Genomic DNA, 18,385 nt, shown 5'->3' with positions numbered 1-18,385 from the left:
GCATTATCATATGTGCTACTGTAACTTTGCAATAAACACAGAATCCAATGGCCAGAAGAAAGGTATACTGAGATAAAATCTTTAATAAGAATGAAAAGCCTAAGAGACAGTGGAGTCATATCACCTTACATGGGAGTTACATCCTAAGTCACATAAAGACATAATTGTTCTTGAACTCCCGTTAAGCATAAAGCGTAGAATAAGTGGTTTTATGTATACACAAAGTAGCTGGCAGATGTCAAAGGACCATAGTTACCAAAAATATTTTTTAAAAATATTAAAATTGTACTTGATGCAGCCAAATGCCCATAACAAGAGGGAAAACAGAATGTAAATTGACAGGGGAATGCAGGTTTGTATCTCCCATTTTCATACTCTACCAGGGCACACACACATACTTAAATGAGCTTCTCTCTTTTCTTCTTGGTCCTGTTTTGTTTGTTGCTAAGTGCATATGGTCAAGGTCATAAGTTAAATGTTCATGTGAATGCCACTGTATATTTCTTCAGGTAATGCTCCTGAAGCATTAGTTAAGTTAAATTATATCTGAATGGCTAAGCCTAATTTAGTAACAAGGGAGATTCCAAATATTATGTTAATAATATTCTAAACTTATAATATTATGTTAATATTATTCTAAACTTTCCTAGTAGAAGAATTAGCAGATCAAAAATATTGATACTTATTCAAGTCAGTCCTGCCAAAATCTGAAAGCACATAAGTACCAATAATCTATTTAATCAGTTACGGCTTTTTACTATAGCAAGATGAAAAAATATTTAAAAACCTACCTAGGTTAAAAAAAAATTCTATTGGATATAGTTTCACCAAATTTGAAAAGCTGTATTTGGGATGATCTAACTTAAAATAGGAGCAATGGAATATATGAAATTCATTTGGGTATATTTTTGTGTGTGAAGTGATGCTGGGGTTTAAGTGATAGGCAGACACCTTTTTCAGAGACCCTGAAACGGAGATGCAATGAGAATGTGACTGCTTAATCTTAATCTTTTCAGATTAAGATACCAGGGATGGACACTATCACAGGTGTTTTAAGTATAATGTCCCAAAATCCACGTCATAAGGACAGCCTCTCCAATTTGCAGATGTTGCAAACTGTTTTTATACAGGCAACTGTATGTAGCATGTGCCCTGGTAAGTAGCAGCAGGAAGTAAATGATGCTTAATGATCCTACCAGACTTGTAGGTGAGCCAGCTAATGGGTAATAAAGCTGAAAGTTAAGAACTGCCAAGAAGTATAGATCTCGTGGTGACACTTCTGGTCTTGACCACCAAAGCACAATTTATTTAGACTCCAAAGAATCCATGGCAAATCATATTAAACCAGAATTCCACATTATATTAGGATATCTTGTTTACTTCCGTTGCTTCAAATTTAAGTATACCTAACAGTCCCCAATGAGAAGAAAAGCTATGGGTCTTGGATATGCAGGACTGAAAATTCATACTTTTAATTAAGAAACTTCTGCTCTGAAAAAGGACTAGTATAGCTTAACACAGAGCTATAAGCTTAGATCTAAAAAATTCCTTTAAATTCAGATTTTTTTGTTGTTCAAATTAGCTTTCATTGAAATTGCAAAATTACAATTAAGCCAATGCAGAAAGCCAAAAATTTTAACATAAATTTGCTAGTGATTTTACATATTTTGGTAATGAAACCAATAAATGTTCGTATTATTGAGGAAAAAAGGTTCAAATACCTTAAGCGCTTTGAATTGTTCTGTATTTTCTCCAGTTGATCTATCTCTTTGGATAATCTGGCAATTTCCTCTTCTAGATGTCTTTGTGTAATATCAACTTGTTGGCACAGGCGAGCAAAAGTGGTTGCCATTTCCCTTCAAATAAAAAATAATTTTATCAGCAGTCATGAATGTCTTTTAAAATGAATAAGCTTTAATTTAAAGCTTATATAAAAAGAGATCCAAGTTTAAAAAATTCCCCAAAGGGCTTCCCTGGTGGCGCAGTGGTTGAGAGTCCGCCTGCCGATGCAGGGGACATGGGTGGATCCCACGTGCCATGGAGCTGCTAGGCCCGTGAGCCATGGCTGCTGAGCCTGCACATCCAGAGCCTGTGCTCCGCAGCAAAGAAAAAAAATCCCAAAAATATAAGGTATCAAAGAACACGGCTAAGAATGGTATGAGGGAGGGTATGGCACTTGTAAGCTTAATATGACTGTGGGCTTAATTTCATCTGGCCTCAAGACAAATGCTCAGTGGGTAGTAATATTACTCTGCCATATTGCTGTGAATATGAATAAGCTATAAAAAGGCAAAGGATGGGTATATTTCTTCAGAAACATAATAAGCCTTACTCTTGTCCCCTGCCTATAAAAATAAATTACTGAGAACAGGAAAGAAAATTTCATGAACTTCTGTGACAGTCAAAAATACTTTAAACTACAGCAACATTTAACCACATTTCTAGAACAAAAGGGCTGTATTTAATTTGTGTGCTAGTTAATATGTTAACTTTGGCAAATATTATATTTATATTTTTGCAACCGAGAGCATGCCTAGTAGGTGTGTACTGCTGGAATTTGATGAACTGACTTGTTTTTCTCTGCAACTATTCTCCTGCGCATCTTCATCTTTCCCAGGGTCCTTTCCCCCTCCATTCTCTCCCTATCTGACCAAATACCAATATTAGACAAATGAAGCATCTTTTTATTTTAATATTTTATTACATTAATATTTAGCTAGTATTATTTTAACTGGAGTAATTATTTGAGGTTGCCTCCATTAGAGTGTAAAGTCCTCTAAGGAAGAATACAAGTTATCTTTAACTTTTAATTTCCCATAACTTCTAGCGTAGTTATTGTCACACGGTAGGCAACAAATAAATGTTTAATGATGAAACAAATAGTAAGCTTCATTAATTGTTTTTATGAATGTGAGCCTCAGCTGATTTTGTTTGGAGGTCCAGGTTATCCTCATTAAAGAAAAGATCTTAATATAAATAAATCAAAATTAACAGTTATATAAAATAGGAGCTCAATAAATATTTGGTAAATGAGTGAACTAATTCAGTGGTCTCAATTCTGTGCCCTCATTGTTTCCATCCCCTACAGCTCTAACTAGGTTAGCACAGGCTCTGATCTTGTGTCTGAAACAGTTTAATCTCCCTGCAATTCTTGTCTCCTGAGTCTAGACCACTTTACACAACACACCACTGCAAAGTTATCTGTTCTAGAGCTAAATGTTAATGATATCACTCCCAGGGTTCCTAATTATCCAAACCTCAGTCCTAGTGTTAGGCTTATACTTGAATGGACCCCTTCTTATGTACACATCTGCCACACTGAAATTATCTCACGTTTCTGAACACATTCCTTTTCCCCCAACGTTCTTGCCTTTGGTTTGAGCTGTTTTCTCTGTCTTGCTCTTTCTATTCTGATGTTCAAGTCTCATCAGGCTACCTCTCCTCTAGGAAACCTTTGCTGATCCACTGTCCTTCATGATTTCAGATTCTAGGGACTTCTCTAGTGGCAGAGTGGTTAAGAATCCGCCTGCCAATGCAGGGGACACAGGTTTGAGCCCTGGTTCGGGAAGATCCCACGTGTCGCGGAGCAACTAAGCCCATGTGCCACAACTACTGAGCCTGCGCTCTAGAGCCTGCGAGCCACAGGTACTAAAGCCCACGTGCCTAGAGAAACCACCACAGTGAGAAGCCCACACACTGCAACAAAGGGTAGCCCCCCACTCGCCGCAACTAGAGAAAGCCCACGCACAGCAACGAAGACCCGATGCAGCCAATAAACACATAAATACTCAATGTGATTTTTTTTTTTTTTTTTCCCAGTATCCGGGCCTCTCACTGTTGTGGCCTCTCCCGTTGCGGAGCGCAGGCTCTAGATGCGCAGGCTCAGCGGCCATGGCTCACGGGCCCAGCTGCTTGGCGGCATGTGGGATCTTCCCGGACCGGGGCACGAACCCGTGTCCCCTGCATCGGCAGGCAGATTCTCAACCACTGCGCCACCAGGGAAGCCCTCAATGTGATTAAAAAAAAAAAAAAAGATTCTAGAGCCTCACATTATGAAGCTCTCATTACTTTTCACCTTTATGTACATGTTGTTTCTTCTATTAAATTGCAATCATCTTTAGCTCAGAAAACTTTCTAATTCAGCTCTCAGGAGCACTCATACAGAATATTATGCATTGATTTGACTGGAGTTCTATATATTTTTACTAAATCAATGAAACAAGTATTTAAGATACATAAACTCGGTGGACCCAGGTATTATTATAATAAAATTCTCTTGAGTTTTAAAAAATCATGCCTTTAAACCTACAAATCTGGGCTGTAATAGTAAAAATAAATTATGTTTACCACCATGCATTTTGAGCCCACTTGTTTGGTATCATTCTATGTTTTCCACTTTGGTGGCAATTATAAAATGTGTTCATGTTGTGATAATTCTTTGAGCTGTACTCTTATTTATGCATTTCTACATGTATGTCCTACTTCAGTAAAGCTTTAAAACAAAAATAGATGAATCTTTCAACTTACTGTTGTACTTGATGGCTGCAGTTGGCGCTTGTGAAGCTAACAATCAGTTGCAGTTTTTCAGTTGCATAATTCACAAATTGCTGTTTAAAGGCTCTCTCCTTGGCATGGGTGGTCCAAGTCAGCCTTTCATAAAGATACAAAGCTCCGTACATACTTAATGAAACAGATATGAGTTTCCAGCCTACAGTTTTCCAAATCTGTAAGATAAATTCACAGCTTACTTTGAGAAAGAAAAATACGAGGGAGATTGTACTAAAAGGCATTTTAGAAAACTCACTGGCTCCCTACAGATCTTTGAGTCAGATCCATTTTTAAAAAATGTATATTCCTTCTCTATGAGAAAATATGAAATTACCGGAAATCAAGCCGAAAAAAGGAGCAGCACATAAATACCAGGCAAGAACTTTTATAACCTGCCAGGCATTTGGTAAGTTGACTCAATGTATCTCAAAAAGGGATGTTAATATTTTTAAGTCAAAGGTTTAAAAAACCAAAATGAACTATATATAAAATAGTTAACTGGGAGTTCCCTGGCAGTCCAGTGGTTAAGACTGCATGCTTCCACTGCAGGGGGCACAGGTTCGATCCCTGGTTGGGGAACTAAGATCCCACATGCCGCATGGTGCGGCAAAAAAAAAAAAAAGAAGAAAAAGAAAGATAACCAACAAGGACCTACTATATAGCACAGAAAACTATACTCAATATTTTGTAATAACCTATAAGGGGAAAGAATCTGAAAAAGAATAGAGATATATATATTTGTGTAACTGAATCATTTGCTGTACACCTGAAACATAACATTGTAAATCAACTATACGTCAGTAAAAACAAAACAAACCTATGCTATTAATGATATGAAAAAAACTTTTAGCATATACGAACTACTACAGAAAATAATATTTAATACTTTAAGGCAGATCCCTTTGGTATTTGGAGAAGGCTAGATAAGGGGCCTGGATCATTCCTGTTACTCCAATGAACAAATATTGTTTCTTCATGTGCTATGATGTAAAAGTAGGAAGTATTGTTTATGTTGTGGTAATCATTTCACAATATATACATATATTAAATCATGTCATACACCTAAAACTAATACTATTTTATATGTCAATTATATTTCAATTAAAAATTTTTTTTAATATTTATTTTTAAGATTAGACTTGTAAAACCCAATTCACTAATTTTAACTTACAACTTTTCATGTCATCTTATAGATCCTGGAAACTGAAGTAAATATATCTTTCTCTTCCTGATCTAGCAGGTAGCTTTACAATAATTTCAATTTCAATTACACTAAAAAATACTGTTTCAAAAAAAAAGGTACTATTTCTTACCACTCCTCCAACAACAATGATGCCCATAGAAGTTCTAGACGTAAGAGAAGCTAACGCTGTTATTAAGGTAACCATGAGTTCTTCCTGTGACGCATTATCTGGTGTTGCTGGATTGGTAGGAGCAGTGGGAGTAGAAGCTAAAGATCTGGGAAGCTAATAAGGTTGCAGGGGGGAAAGGATTAATTCAATTAAACCACTATAAATAGAATAGTTACATTTACAAAATTCGATTGTATTCTCTTTTAAAATTACAGTAGTAAATCTACAAAAAGAATGACTCCAATTAATGAGTTTACCATAAATACATGAAGAAAATAAAAATGGTCTGAAAATTATCTCCTGTGACATGGACCAATGATATCACGAAGAATGAATTTTCATAACGTACAGTGAGTCTACCTAAAACAACAGGCCTTCAATTCTCAAGTGAAATTAAAACTATATATAAAAAAATTTTTTTTACACCAAAAACACAATCCTTTAAAAAAAACTGGACTTCAAATTTAAAACCTTGGGAATTCCCTGGCGGTCCAGTTGTTAGGACTATATGCTTTCACTGCCGAGGGCCCGCGTTCAATCTCTGGTTGGGGAACTAAGATCCTGCAAGCTGCACGGCCAAAAAAAAATAAATAAAAATTAAAAAATAATAATAAAAGCAAAATTAAAATCTTTTACACTTCAAAATACACCATAAAAAAATTAAAAGGCAAGCTACAAACTAGAAAAACATATGTATTTGGAAATCATATATCTGATAAAGACTTGTATCTGGAATATATATAAAGAACTCCCGCAAGTCGATAAGAAGCCAAATAACCTAATTTAAAAATGGACAAATGGGGGCTTCCCTGGTGGCGCGGTGGTTGAGAGTCCGCCTGCCGATGCAGGGGACACGCGTTCGTGCCCTGGTCTGGCCCGTGAGCCATGGCTGCTGAGCCTGTGCATCCGGAGCCTGTACTCCACAATGGGAGAGGCCACAGCAGTGAGAGGCCCGTGTACCGCAAAAAAAAAAAGACGACAAATGATTTGAATAGACATGTTACAAAATAAGACACACGAATAAGCACATGAAAAGATGTTCAAAATCATCAGTCATTAAGGAAATACAAATCAAAACTACAATGAGGTACAACTTCACATCCGCCATAATAAAAAAGACGATAACAAGTCTTGATGGGCATGTGGAGAAAGAGAACCTCAATACATTGCTGGTGAGAATGTAAAATGGTGCAGCTGCTTTGGAAAACAGTTTAACATTTCCTCAGAAAGTTAAACATGGAGTTACCATGAGGTCCAGCAATTTCACTCCCAGACATATACTCAAGAGAAATGAAAACAGATGTCCACATAAAAGTCTATGAGTATTTAAAACATCATTATTCATAGTAGCCAAAAAGTGCAAACAACTCAAATGTCCATCAATTGGTGAATGGATAAATACAATGTGTGATATCCATAATGGGATATTATTCAACCAAAAAAAGAAATGGAGTATTGATACATGCTACAACATTCATATACCATGATGACAAACCTTGAGAACATTACGCTAAGTGAAAGTAGCCAGTCACAAAAGGCCACATTTTGTGTGATTCCATTGATATGAAATGTCCAGAAGGGTAAAAATGACAGCTAGAGAAACCTGACTAGCAGTAGGGCTGGAGGTGGAAATGACAACTGACTGCAAATGGGCACAAGGGTAGCCTTTGGGGTGACAGACATGTTCTAAAACTGGATTGTGGCGATGGTTTTACAACTCTAAGTTTTCTGAAAAATGATTGAATTGAGGGACTTCCCTGGTGGCGTAGTGGTTAAGAATCTGCCTGCCAATGCAGGGGGCACAGGTTTGAGCCCTGGTCTGGGAAGATCCCACATGCCGTGGAGCAGCTAAGCTCATGAGCCACAATTACTGAGCCTGCGCCCTACAGCCCAGGAGCCACAACTACTGAGCCTGCGTGCCACAACTATTGAAGCCCGTGTGCCTAGGGCCCGTGCTCCACAACGAGAAGCCACCACAATGAGAAGCCCACGCACCGCAACGAAGAGTAGCCCCCGCTCACTGCAACTAGAGAAAGCCCGCACGCAGCAATGAAGACCCAACGCAGCCAAAAAAAAAAAAAATAAATTAATTAAAAAAATTATTGAATTGATAAATTCAAAAAAGTTTTTAAAGAGACTCTAAACTGGTAGAATGAGATACATACCTGTATAGTACAGCAATAACCACCTAATAAAAAGCCTACTCAAAAAAAAAAAAAAAATATATATATATATATATACACCTGAAAGATAGGCTCTGATAATCCTAGAAGCACACGCTGAGCATTTGTAGGACCCAAGAAACGATGGACAAGCGAGGACCAGCCCAAGGAAAAATGAAATACAATATCCTCTTGAAAATCTGAACATAACTTGTGGCAATTCAGGTCATAGCTGAGATCAAATTTCTTGCAAGGAATCAGTGTATGTAGTTTATTCTGTATACCAGCTGGAAGTAATGGCTTCAAATTTTCTAGAAAGAACCGAATTATGACATTTTAGTTAACAACAGTAAATAATATTTTGTAAAATATCTAAAGGATTTTATAATAAATCTTTTAACAATGACATAAGGAAAAAACTACACATGAACTTGCAGACATAAATATTACCAATAATTTCTTGCTGGGATTGAAGCATTGAAGCATTGACTTCATTGGTACACCGATCAGCCAAATTTTTTCCCATTCCATCTTCTATGTGCTTATTTAACTCCTGTTAACAATGGTAAACATCCACATTATTTTTTCTCTAAAATATATGCAGATTTTATTAAAATGTCAAAAAAGTAGTAAACACTAAAATGATCTTATTCTTTTCTAAGATGATAATTCTTTTGTATAGTTTATAGTTTAGATTTATTACAAGAGTGCACAGGAGATGTAATAGTTTAATCATGTACTGATTGCCATGAAGACACTAAAATGGCCAAACCACTAGAGTGGAATAAGAGTCAGAATAAGATAAGGAAACTGTATCTGAATAACATTTAACTACACTTTAACTTACATTTTTATATACTTTCAATACACTTGGAGTAGGATGAAACTCAGAACAAAATTCATCAACCAAAACAGAGAGTCGACAAATTTCATCTGTCATTGCACATGAAACCTAAAAATATTAAAAAATCAGAATTAAAATATTTAAACAAGATTACCAACTACTCAAAAAAATTAAATTGAAAAAAACTTAAATATTCCTTTAAGGTAACAGATAACATTTTTAGCATTATCAAAAGTATTTCCATTCCCAGATATTATAATCACAAAGCTAATGTTACCCACCTTATTTGCAACCTCCTCTGTAACCTCCCTGATTTTTTTCTTAACATCCAGTGTTAAAAGGTTCATCTGGTTTCGGATAAAGTCCAGTCTATCAATTTGGTCTTCCCTCTCCTCTATTGAATAAACCCTATTATAGTATGAAAAGTAATTAATATTCAGGGTATATTAAAGTCCCAAAGAAATTAAGTACAAACACTCACTTATATCTTGAACCATCTGTTAGCATGATAGAAGAAAAAAAATCTTGTATTTCAACATCTAAAAGGATTCAAATAATATTTCACTTATACAATGTTCTACAGATGATTGGATATAAACTGTCTCTCTGCTCATGTGGTACCTGAGTCCCACAAAGGATTAATAAGGATGCCAAATCTCCACCCATTTCATAGATATGAACAGTCAAAACAGAACTAACTCAATATTAAGTCTACTTAATAAACAGGGGCCAGTAAACAGCACTCTGCAAGCCCCCATCCAGCCATCCGCTAGTTTCTGTTAGTTTTCTTGGAATATAGCCACAAGCATTCATGGCTGCTTTTGCTCTAAACCCGCAGAACTGAGTAGTTGCCAAAGAGACAGTATGGCCTACAAAGCCTAGAATATTTACTATCTGCTAAAATTTGTCAACCTCTGGATGATATAGGAAAACAAAAGCCTGAGATCCTTTTAAGATCATCTTTCCCAAGACATCTGTTTCCAAGGCATGATTATAAAAACCACCCTCAAATCACATCTTTTTTGTGCTACGTTTATTTCAATGTCCTGTATTTTTATAAAAATTAAGGTCAATTCAGTGGACGAATACTTACTTTGGCTACCATGATAAAGCAACTGAGCTCACTATACAGAAACAGTGTGCACAGGGCCAGAGATCAGAATCTGGGTTCTGATCCTTGAGTTTTATATGCTGCAAATTCTCTAATGTTGTACATAATGCATTCCTGCAAAAGTGTCAAAATTAGGCAACAGAACTAGATATGAGTGGAGTTTTGTTCTCAGCAAGATCAAACACATTTAAAATCCCCAATTTTATATCTTGGATTTAATCTTAGATGCTTTATATCTTCCTATTGATTGGCTTAAGCCCACTTAAAGGTCCAATTGAGGCTTGACATCATTATGCTTATAACATCTAATAACATCTTAATCTCAAGTATACCAAGTTTGTGAGAACTACCCTTTTCTTCAACTAGTGTTGGCACTTTCGTGTATTCATTTTCATCATTACAAGGTCATAAATGGAATAAAATACTGCAGTATAGTATGACATATAGAGTAATGCTTATCAAATTCACTTTCTGGCTGGCAGGTAGTATTACCTTGTTTGTTTACCAGCTGATATAAAACCACAACTGGCATAAAGGAGTGATTTCAAGGTTTCAATGTATGAATATATGAAAGATGAGTGATAGGTTGAATGTAAAAAGAGGGTCACCTGTTTTGGACTCCTTCGAGAAATTCTGCCGGAAGAAATGGTTCTTTCACTGCTTTAAAGACATTTAAAGCCACTAAACATTTTAAAATCACAGCTCACACACGAGAATACTGAGATCCAGGGGATGTAAATGATGTATTTGTTCAAGGTTGTAAAAAAAATATTTACAGTTTCAAATATTCATTAAAAAACATGCAAGTAGGCATCAGCTAAACCTACAAGGTTGATGTTAGTGTGAAAGGTATTTAATAATATAAAAATTTTAAACCTTAGTCTAAAGAATTCATATTGACACAAAAATAATTTTTATTTTGCAATAAAATGAATTCATACCTTTTCTCTGCTGCTGCCACGTTTATTGAATCCATTATGTTTTTCACAGTTTCTAGTATCTGTTTAGCTCTGATAGTGTGCTGTTCAAACTTTGTTTTCACTGCTGACTGCGAGATACACTCCTGCGAGGGGCCCAAGCCATAACACATTACTGTAATTCCATCCCAACATTTTCAGGAATTTAAACACAAAAACTTGCTGTTTGTAATGTTAACCAAAACAGACATAAGGATAGAAAATAAATGGATGACAAACACAACTTAAAATTATAAAGGTAAAAACAAATGTCAAAAATTTAAAAGTTAAAAGGCTTTAACAGCAAGTTCATAACTTTGTGTAATTTTACACAGTAATGTGCAATGGTTCTTTGACTATATTATTTTTTAAAATAAATTAAAAAGGGTGCTATTTTCAATGTTAAAAAAGGTTTCCTATTAGTATTACTAATTTTATTTGGATCACCTTTAATCTACTTCTAGTCCATCTATCTTGATTTTTCTCATATTTGCAATGAAAACCTCTTAAAGTTCTTAAGCCATGAAATAGAATTCTACATTGAAAAAATGAATGATACGATTCACATAAAGTTAGTTAAAAGGACTTCTACAGATTAAAGCTTGAACAAATTGAAAAATACTATTTAACAGCAAACAACCTAAGTAATATTTTAAATGTTTATAGAAAATATCTAAAGCTATTTCTAAGATAATCCCATTATTGTCATTGGACTACAGTGTGTGCATACAGGTCAGAATGATGCCTTATCTCATGGTTTACTTTCAAGCTAACTGTAGCTCACAACTTACTAACAGTTGTACAAATCAATTAGTGTTTCATGAGCAGTGTTTTTTACACAGAGAATACATCAGAATGCACCACATATGATGATGGATGTTTCTTTTGTGAAATTTTGTTTCAGTTTCAATATATGTGCTTGTTATTCAATACCTGTTATTTAAAACATTTACTGTGATTCATCATTTAAGTGCTAGCAAAATTATTAGATTAAAATTGGCCTTTCACTTTTACATCATAGAAAAGTCAAATTCTGTACTGACGTAACATTTGAAAACAACTGCAAATGTAGAGAAATACTATCTGGTCTTTGAACAACCAAGAACACTCATCTGGGTCACGACATCAGATTAGGGATATACCCCCCAACTCTCCAATATTTCCATGAATTCATCTTCTTGAACTTAATATAAAACCAGTACAAATTGTGGTAATTACTTCTGAAAGTAATTACTATCCTTTATCAAAATAAATAGCTTTTAAGCTTTAAAAGGTAGTCACTTAATACTCTAGCACTATATTTGTTATGGTGAAAGCATTAGTATATTATACATTCATTCAGTGTTCAGTGTTCTATTTATAATCTATGCTGAGCCTTCACATCTCTAAAATGATTATTTCACTAAGACAGAAGAGACTTTTAAATTCTCTCTTTGGTATTTTTTTGAGGTATAGAAAACAAAGCAGATTCATTTCTTTAGCTACAGGGCACATGAGGGTAATTCATTTAGCTAACAGTTTATGTCTTAACTCAGAGCCCATTACTTTTTTTCAGTGCAGTCTTACTTTTGCTCATTGTCAAGCTCATTTATACATCACTCAATTATCACTAATCCTGAAGAGAAAGAAGTTACAGTATTCCTGTTCTGTATATGCCAAAGCAGAAGCCACCAATAACTACACAATATTAAACATTTAAAGTGCCAACTGCTTATTTTTTAATGACCAAAACAAAGTTTTGATTTTATTTTTTATTTTTTTATTTATTTATTTTTGTTTGTTTGTTTTTCGGAACGCGGGCCTCTCACTGTTGTGGCCTCTCCCGTTGCGGAGCACAGGCTCCGGACGCGCAGGCCCAGCGGCCATGGCTCACGGGCCCAGCCGCTCCACGGCACGTGGGATCTTCCCGGACCCGGGCTCGAACCCGTGTCCCCTGCATCGGCAGGCGGACTCGCAACCACTGCGCCACCAGGGAAGCCCTGATTTTACTTTAAATAACTATCTCATAAATTGCCAAATTAACCGTCACAAAAACTATAATAAAAGAATAAAAATATATTTAAATGAAAAAAAAGTTAAAAGAAATTCTGTTCCTCGATGAAGCAGATCTAGATATCAGCAATGAAGACCCCAAATTCGTAGATAACAGCACAGTATTAGAGCTAGACTAGAGAAAAAGAAAAGACCTCCAAAAGTTATTAGGCAATATACAAGTTACTCCTTGATTCAAAAATATACATTGCTGAATAAGTATAAAGAAGAAAACAGGCAATCTTTTTCTAATTAAAAAGTATCCCGGGGCTTCCCTGGTGGCGCAGTGGTTGAGGATCTGCCTGCTAATGCAGGGGACACGGGTTTGAGCCCTGGTCTGGGAAGATCCCACATGACGCGGACCAACTAGGCCTGTGAGCCACAACTACTGAGCCTGCGCGTCTGGAGCTTGTGCTCCGCAGCAAGAGAGGCCGTGACAGTGAGAGGCCCGTGCACCGCGATGAAGAGTGGCCCCCGCTCGCCGCAACTAGAGAAAACCCACACAGAGAAACAAAGACCCAACACAGCCAAAAATAAATAAATAAATAAAAATTTTTAAAAAATTGGATCATATATTAAAAAAAAAATTGGATCATATATTTAAAAACAAAAGTATCCCACACTGACGTTCTCGTTGATCAGAAAAATATCAAAAGTCAACTGCAGGGCTTCCCTGGTGGTGCAGTGGTTGGGAGTCCGCCTGCCGATGCAGGTGACACGGGTTCGTGCCCCGGTCTGGGAGGATCTCACATGCCGCAGAGCGGCTGGGCCCGTGGGCCGTGGCCGCTGGGCCTGCGCGTCCGGAGCCTGTGCTCCGCGGCGGGAGGGGCCACAGCGGTGAGAAGCCCGCGTACCGCAAAAAAAAAAAAAAACAAAAAAGTCAACTGCAAAAGGAATACTCTATTCCAAACTAAGTATAGGGAATGCTAATTTTTTAAAAAAATATTTATTTATTTGGCTGCACCGGGTCTTAGTTGCAGCATGTGGTATCTAGTTCCCTGACCAGGGATTGACCCCGGGCCCCCTGCATTGGGAGCACTGAGTCTTAGCCACTGGACCACTGGGGAAGTCCCAAGGAATGCTAATTTAAATAAAGGTTCTTTACTGAACCATTTCTCAGAGCCCTTTATACACTAATATACTTATGAATCTCCATGGGAGACATATATAGCATGCAGCAGTTCCCAGACTTATTTTATCAGGAACTCTTAATTTTCCAAGGAGAAGTTTAAAATACTACACCAGACAATTTAAATTCCACCTTGTCAGAGTATCCTGTAGGCTGTTTTAAAACTTATTAAAGATTTAGAACCAAAACAATAATCACATCTCAATTATGATCTTCTGATTTTCTAATAACATCTACAGAAAACAGCTGATGATTTAGTCATATAGTTACAAATTTGTAAATATTAATATTTATGTGTAATTAAGACATACAAGCTTGTCAAGTCCCCTTGATAAAAGACCCTAAATACCCAATAACATGCTATTTACCACTCCCAACGTATTATTTTGAAATATCTTAAACTGACTGGAAAATTGCAAGAAAGAACACCAAGATACAATATACCTTTCAAGTAAATATACCAAATGTTAACATTCAGCTTTGTTTACCTTTCCTTCTCTCTCTCCATGCAGAACTATATAGATAAGTCTATATGGATATTCATCTTTATACATACCTGTATATATTTCTTCCTGCTGATAATTTGACAGTTCATTGTAATCAGCACAGCCTTACTACTAAATATATTAATATGTGTCTCCTAAGAACAGGGACATTTTCCTATACAACCACAAAACAATGACTGTATTCAGAACTTTTATCACTGGGACAATACTATTAGCCTAACATACAGTTCACTTCCAAATTTCACCAGTTGTCCCAGGAATGTCCTTCACAACGAATTCACTGACACAAAACTATTAAGAATAGTTAATAGCCAAATATTTGGGCAAAATTCTAAACTGCGTTCAGAATATACACGTGTCCAAATACAGGTTGAAAACAAGAAAACATATGAATAGAATTAACATTGATTTTCTTTAATTTCCAAGCCTTATTTAACTTGGTACCCTGAAAAGTTCATAATATTCAGCTTCTTTTAAACCAAATGAACCTCAAGAGGTCCATGGCAAAGATCAGACTGTTTGATAAAATGATTAACTTGGTACAGTTTTTCTTTACACAAAAATCATCTTATAAGACTACACATACAATACTGAATTCTAAAACCAGAGAAAATGTGTATAAAGGCCACATTTTGTGATCCCAGTGCAAAAAAAAAAATCAAGAAAAGTTAGATGACAATAATCAAAACATCTGAATTTTAATAACTCCTGTACTGAATAGGAAATGCCAAAAGCTATCATTAAAAATTAATCAACAATGAAACTGGATACTGAAACCTATAAAATACATCCAAAGCTACACTCACAGACAAATTCATGGCCCTAAATTCTTTCTTATAGACCAAAAAGCAAAAAACAATCCCACTTATATAATGAAAGCAGGAAGAAACTTTGTGTAAAGATTAACATAGAATTTAACGAATAAAAACCAAAAAATACTATGTATCAACTGATAAATTAACCAAAGTCTTTGGAGGAAAAGCAAAGCAATCAGATCATTGGTAAATCCAATTAAGGTTTAAAATACACAGATATTTCTTGTATCCTTTATCTATCTATATCTACATATAAGTATATATACAGATATAGAAAAGGAATACAAAAATTTTTTAAATAAATAATTTTATACTAAATCATAAATTCTCAGAAATGCACCAATTTATAGGAAATCATAAATTACCAAAATTAGTTTTAAAAGTAACAGATTTCAGCTTTGGCAAAAAGTTGAAAAGAGTTGTCAGTACAGTTATCAAAAAAAAGGTTTGGCCATCCAGACAAAATTTTTTGCCATCTGATTATTTCTTTAGGTAAATTCAAATAATGTCTAGCTGATTCTCATTTTATATCATAGTTTTAAACAAAAATTTCAAACTCTAAAGCCTAACATTCTCCACAACTTCATGTAAAAGCTCTTGCTCATAAACAGTTTTTTCCATATATAATTGTTAGATGCTCAAATGAACTTTCACAAAAAAGTGAAATGCCAAGTTTCTTCTAAAAACATTAAAAAGAATAGTTCCTAAGTCTGCCTGATTATTGCAATCACTCAGGGAGCTTTAAATATATAACAGATTCCTAGGTCCATCCTAGCCCTACTGGATTAGTCTCTGAGATGAGTCAGGAGTCTGCAGTTCTCTAAAGTACCTCATCTGTTTCTCATCATCAGCCGGGTTTGAAAACTAGTGCTCTACAGCACATCTTTTATACTTCTCATTCCCACCTCTTAAAGGAGATATTCTGGGAAATCAAATGCTGTACCAGGAACCAATATGAAAGAGGTATAAATGTATAACTGAACAGTATGATTTGGTAGGAGAAATCAATGACAAACACACATGCACACAAACATACAAGAAGAAAGAAAAGCTCAATAATTAAGAAAAGACAAGGGAAATAATGATATGCTCCCCAATATTTTCTCCATGGATGAAATGACTATAACTGGTAAGAGTTGAGGAGAGCACTGAATCTCTTGTGAAAGCAAAAGGGAAAGAAGATAAACAATGGTCTCTGAGTAACTGGGATATCATATATCCATAGCTTAGCCTGACAAAGACACCTACTGATATCCCAGGGGCCTCTGAACAATCAGAAACATCTTACCAAGATAGCAGAGAGTGGGTTTTCTTAAAAACCTTGTCTTTATTTACCTAATGGTCTTTCTCCCTCTCACCAAATTAAAAATAGGAGATAGTGAGCAAATGGTTAATTTTAAAAATTCTGCCGAGTACATTCAACATTTATGTCCTTACTATTAAGACAGTTACTACTTATAAGGAAGAATAATTACTGATGGAAGTTTTTTTTCAGTTCTGAAGTATTTGTGTTCATCTGGGGGTGAGAAGGAGATATGCAATCTAATAAGCACAACTAAGTGTAAATTAAAGTCAAGAAGATTAACAGCTAAAGAATTTTTCAGTCAATGTAGAAAGTTTTAATGTCTCTGAATAAAACACCTACACCAAAACGTAAGAGTACCTTCCCTCCCCAATGCTGCACACACATTATCTATTCATGCACCTCAGCAGTTTAGATTCCTAAAATACAGGACCTATATCTTAATTATTTTCATATTTATTTGTTCAGGCATTTAGCATAAAACATGGAGAATTAACAGGTGACAATACAGTTTAGAAATGTAATTAACTTTTGTCCAATGACATTAGCTATGTTCTATCAAAAGAAAAAAAAATCTTCATTTTGCTCTATTATCCATTCCAACAGCAATTACATTTCTTTAATCTTGTGCCTGACTATTGAATATAGAATATTTTACCCACTGAACAACAAAATATTAGAAACTAGTATCTCATTTAAATACAAATACATTAAAGAAAAAGAATAGGAAGAAATTACAATCTTTAATTTTCCATTCTTACGGATCATCTATTTTGCAGGGACTTTCTTTCTTCCAACTTTCTTCGTTTTACTTGCTGTGTCAGAAACTACACTAAATAACACCAAAGGTTATTGACAAAGATAAGTAGTGAAAACAGAAGATTATGATCACTCTCCAACCAATGCTATGGTTTTACATTAGTCAGTACACTCACAAAATTCCTACCTCAAAGATTTGTTCAAAATTCTGAAACTCCTGCAATCTTGCCTGAAATCCTTCTGCAAGTGCCCCACCTGTAATATTCAGGTGAAGATTTTAAAACCCAGTATATAGCAAGATAAGATTTCTAGCATGCTATTTTTATAATCTATTTGTATTTCAAAAGGATGAAACAATGAATACATACCACCTTCTGGCATCCCCTGGGCTTTGTGCTTTCTAGCACTAAGAACTTCCTTTGCAGAAACAAAAAAGATACGACTCCGCGCTTCTAAAGGATCCACAACTTTGAGCTCCTCCACCAAGAAATGTAGGCATCTTTCCATGTGCTGTCTGCGTACCTAGAGAAAAACAGGGTATTAAAATAATTCTAATAATTAAACAAATATAACAGTTACTGGCCTATACTAAACTCCACTTATAGTGATATTATTACTATATGATATAGTAACAGTTGCCTTATACGTAACAAATCCAAAAATTCTAATAAATGAAGTTTGATACTTGCTGACAGGAAATCTTCCTCTTAACTTAATGATTCTTCCTTGAACATTTAATTTAAAATTCTGATGGACCATCAAATACTATACAACTATTAAGAACATACTGTAGACAAACATTAGTGTTTAATGGCATGGGGAAAGGTTCCTAATTCTGTATTAAGGATATATGATGTGTACATATATTT

General features: G+C 35.3%; 1 protein-coding gene across 1 annotated transcript in view; it reads right to left on the bottom strand.

The window, feature by feature from the left end:
* The window catches only part of MFN1 (mitofusin 1), a 35,437-nt gene that overhangs the window by 2,354 nt on the left and 14,698 nt on the right, over positions 1–18,385 (bottom strand). The window contains exons 8-17 of the mRNA XM_059064579.2: positions 17,885–18,038; positions 17,704–17,771; positions 10,959–11,080; positions 9,188–9,314; positions 8,910–9,014; positions 8,513–8,615; positions 8,144–8,373; positions 5,862–6,014; positions 4,528–4,724; positions 1,722–1,856 (exon numbers count right to left, since the gene is read on the bottom strand). Coding sequence (XP_058920562.1) covers positions 1,722–1,856; positions 4,528–4,724; positions 5,862–6,014; positions 8,144–8,373; positions 8,513–8,615; positions 8,910–9,014; positions 9,188–9,314; positions 10,959–11,080; positions 17,704–17,771; positions 17,885–18,038 — 1,394 coding nt within the window. The remainder of the gene's footprint in view (positions 1–1,721; positions 1,857–4,527; positions 4,725–5,861; positions 6,015–8,143; positions 8,374–8,512; positions 8,616–8,909; positions 9,015–9,187; positions 9,315–10,958; positions 11,081–17,703; positions 17,772–17,884; positions 18,039–18,385) is intronic.

The sequence above is a fragment of the Kogia breviceps genome, chromosome 5, assembly GCF_026419965.1.
Source record: "Kogia breviceps isolate mKogBre1 chromosome 5, mKogBre1 haplotype 1, whole genome shotgun sequence".
In the NCBI taxonomy this organism is placed as follows: domain Eukaryota; kingdom Metazoa; phylum Chordata; class Mammalia; order Artiodactyla; family Physeteridae; genus Kogia; species Kogia breviceps.
Note: the sequence above shows the minus strand (reverse complement) of the source record. Positions and strands in the feature narration are given on the sequence as shown.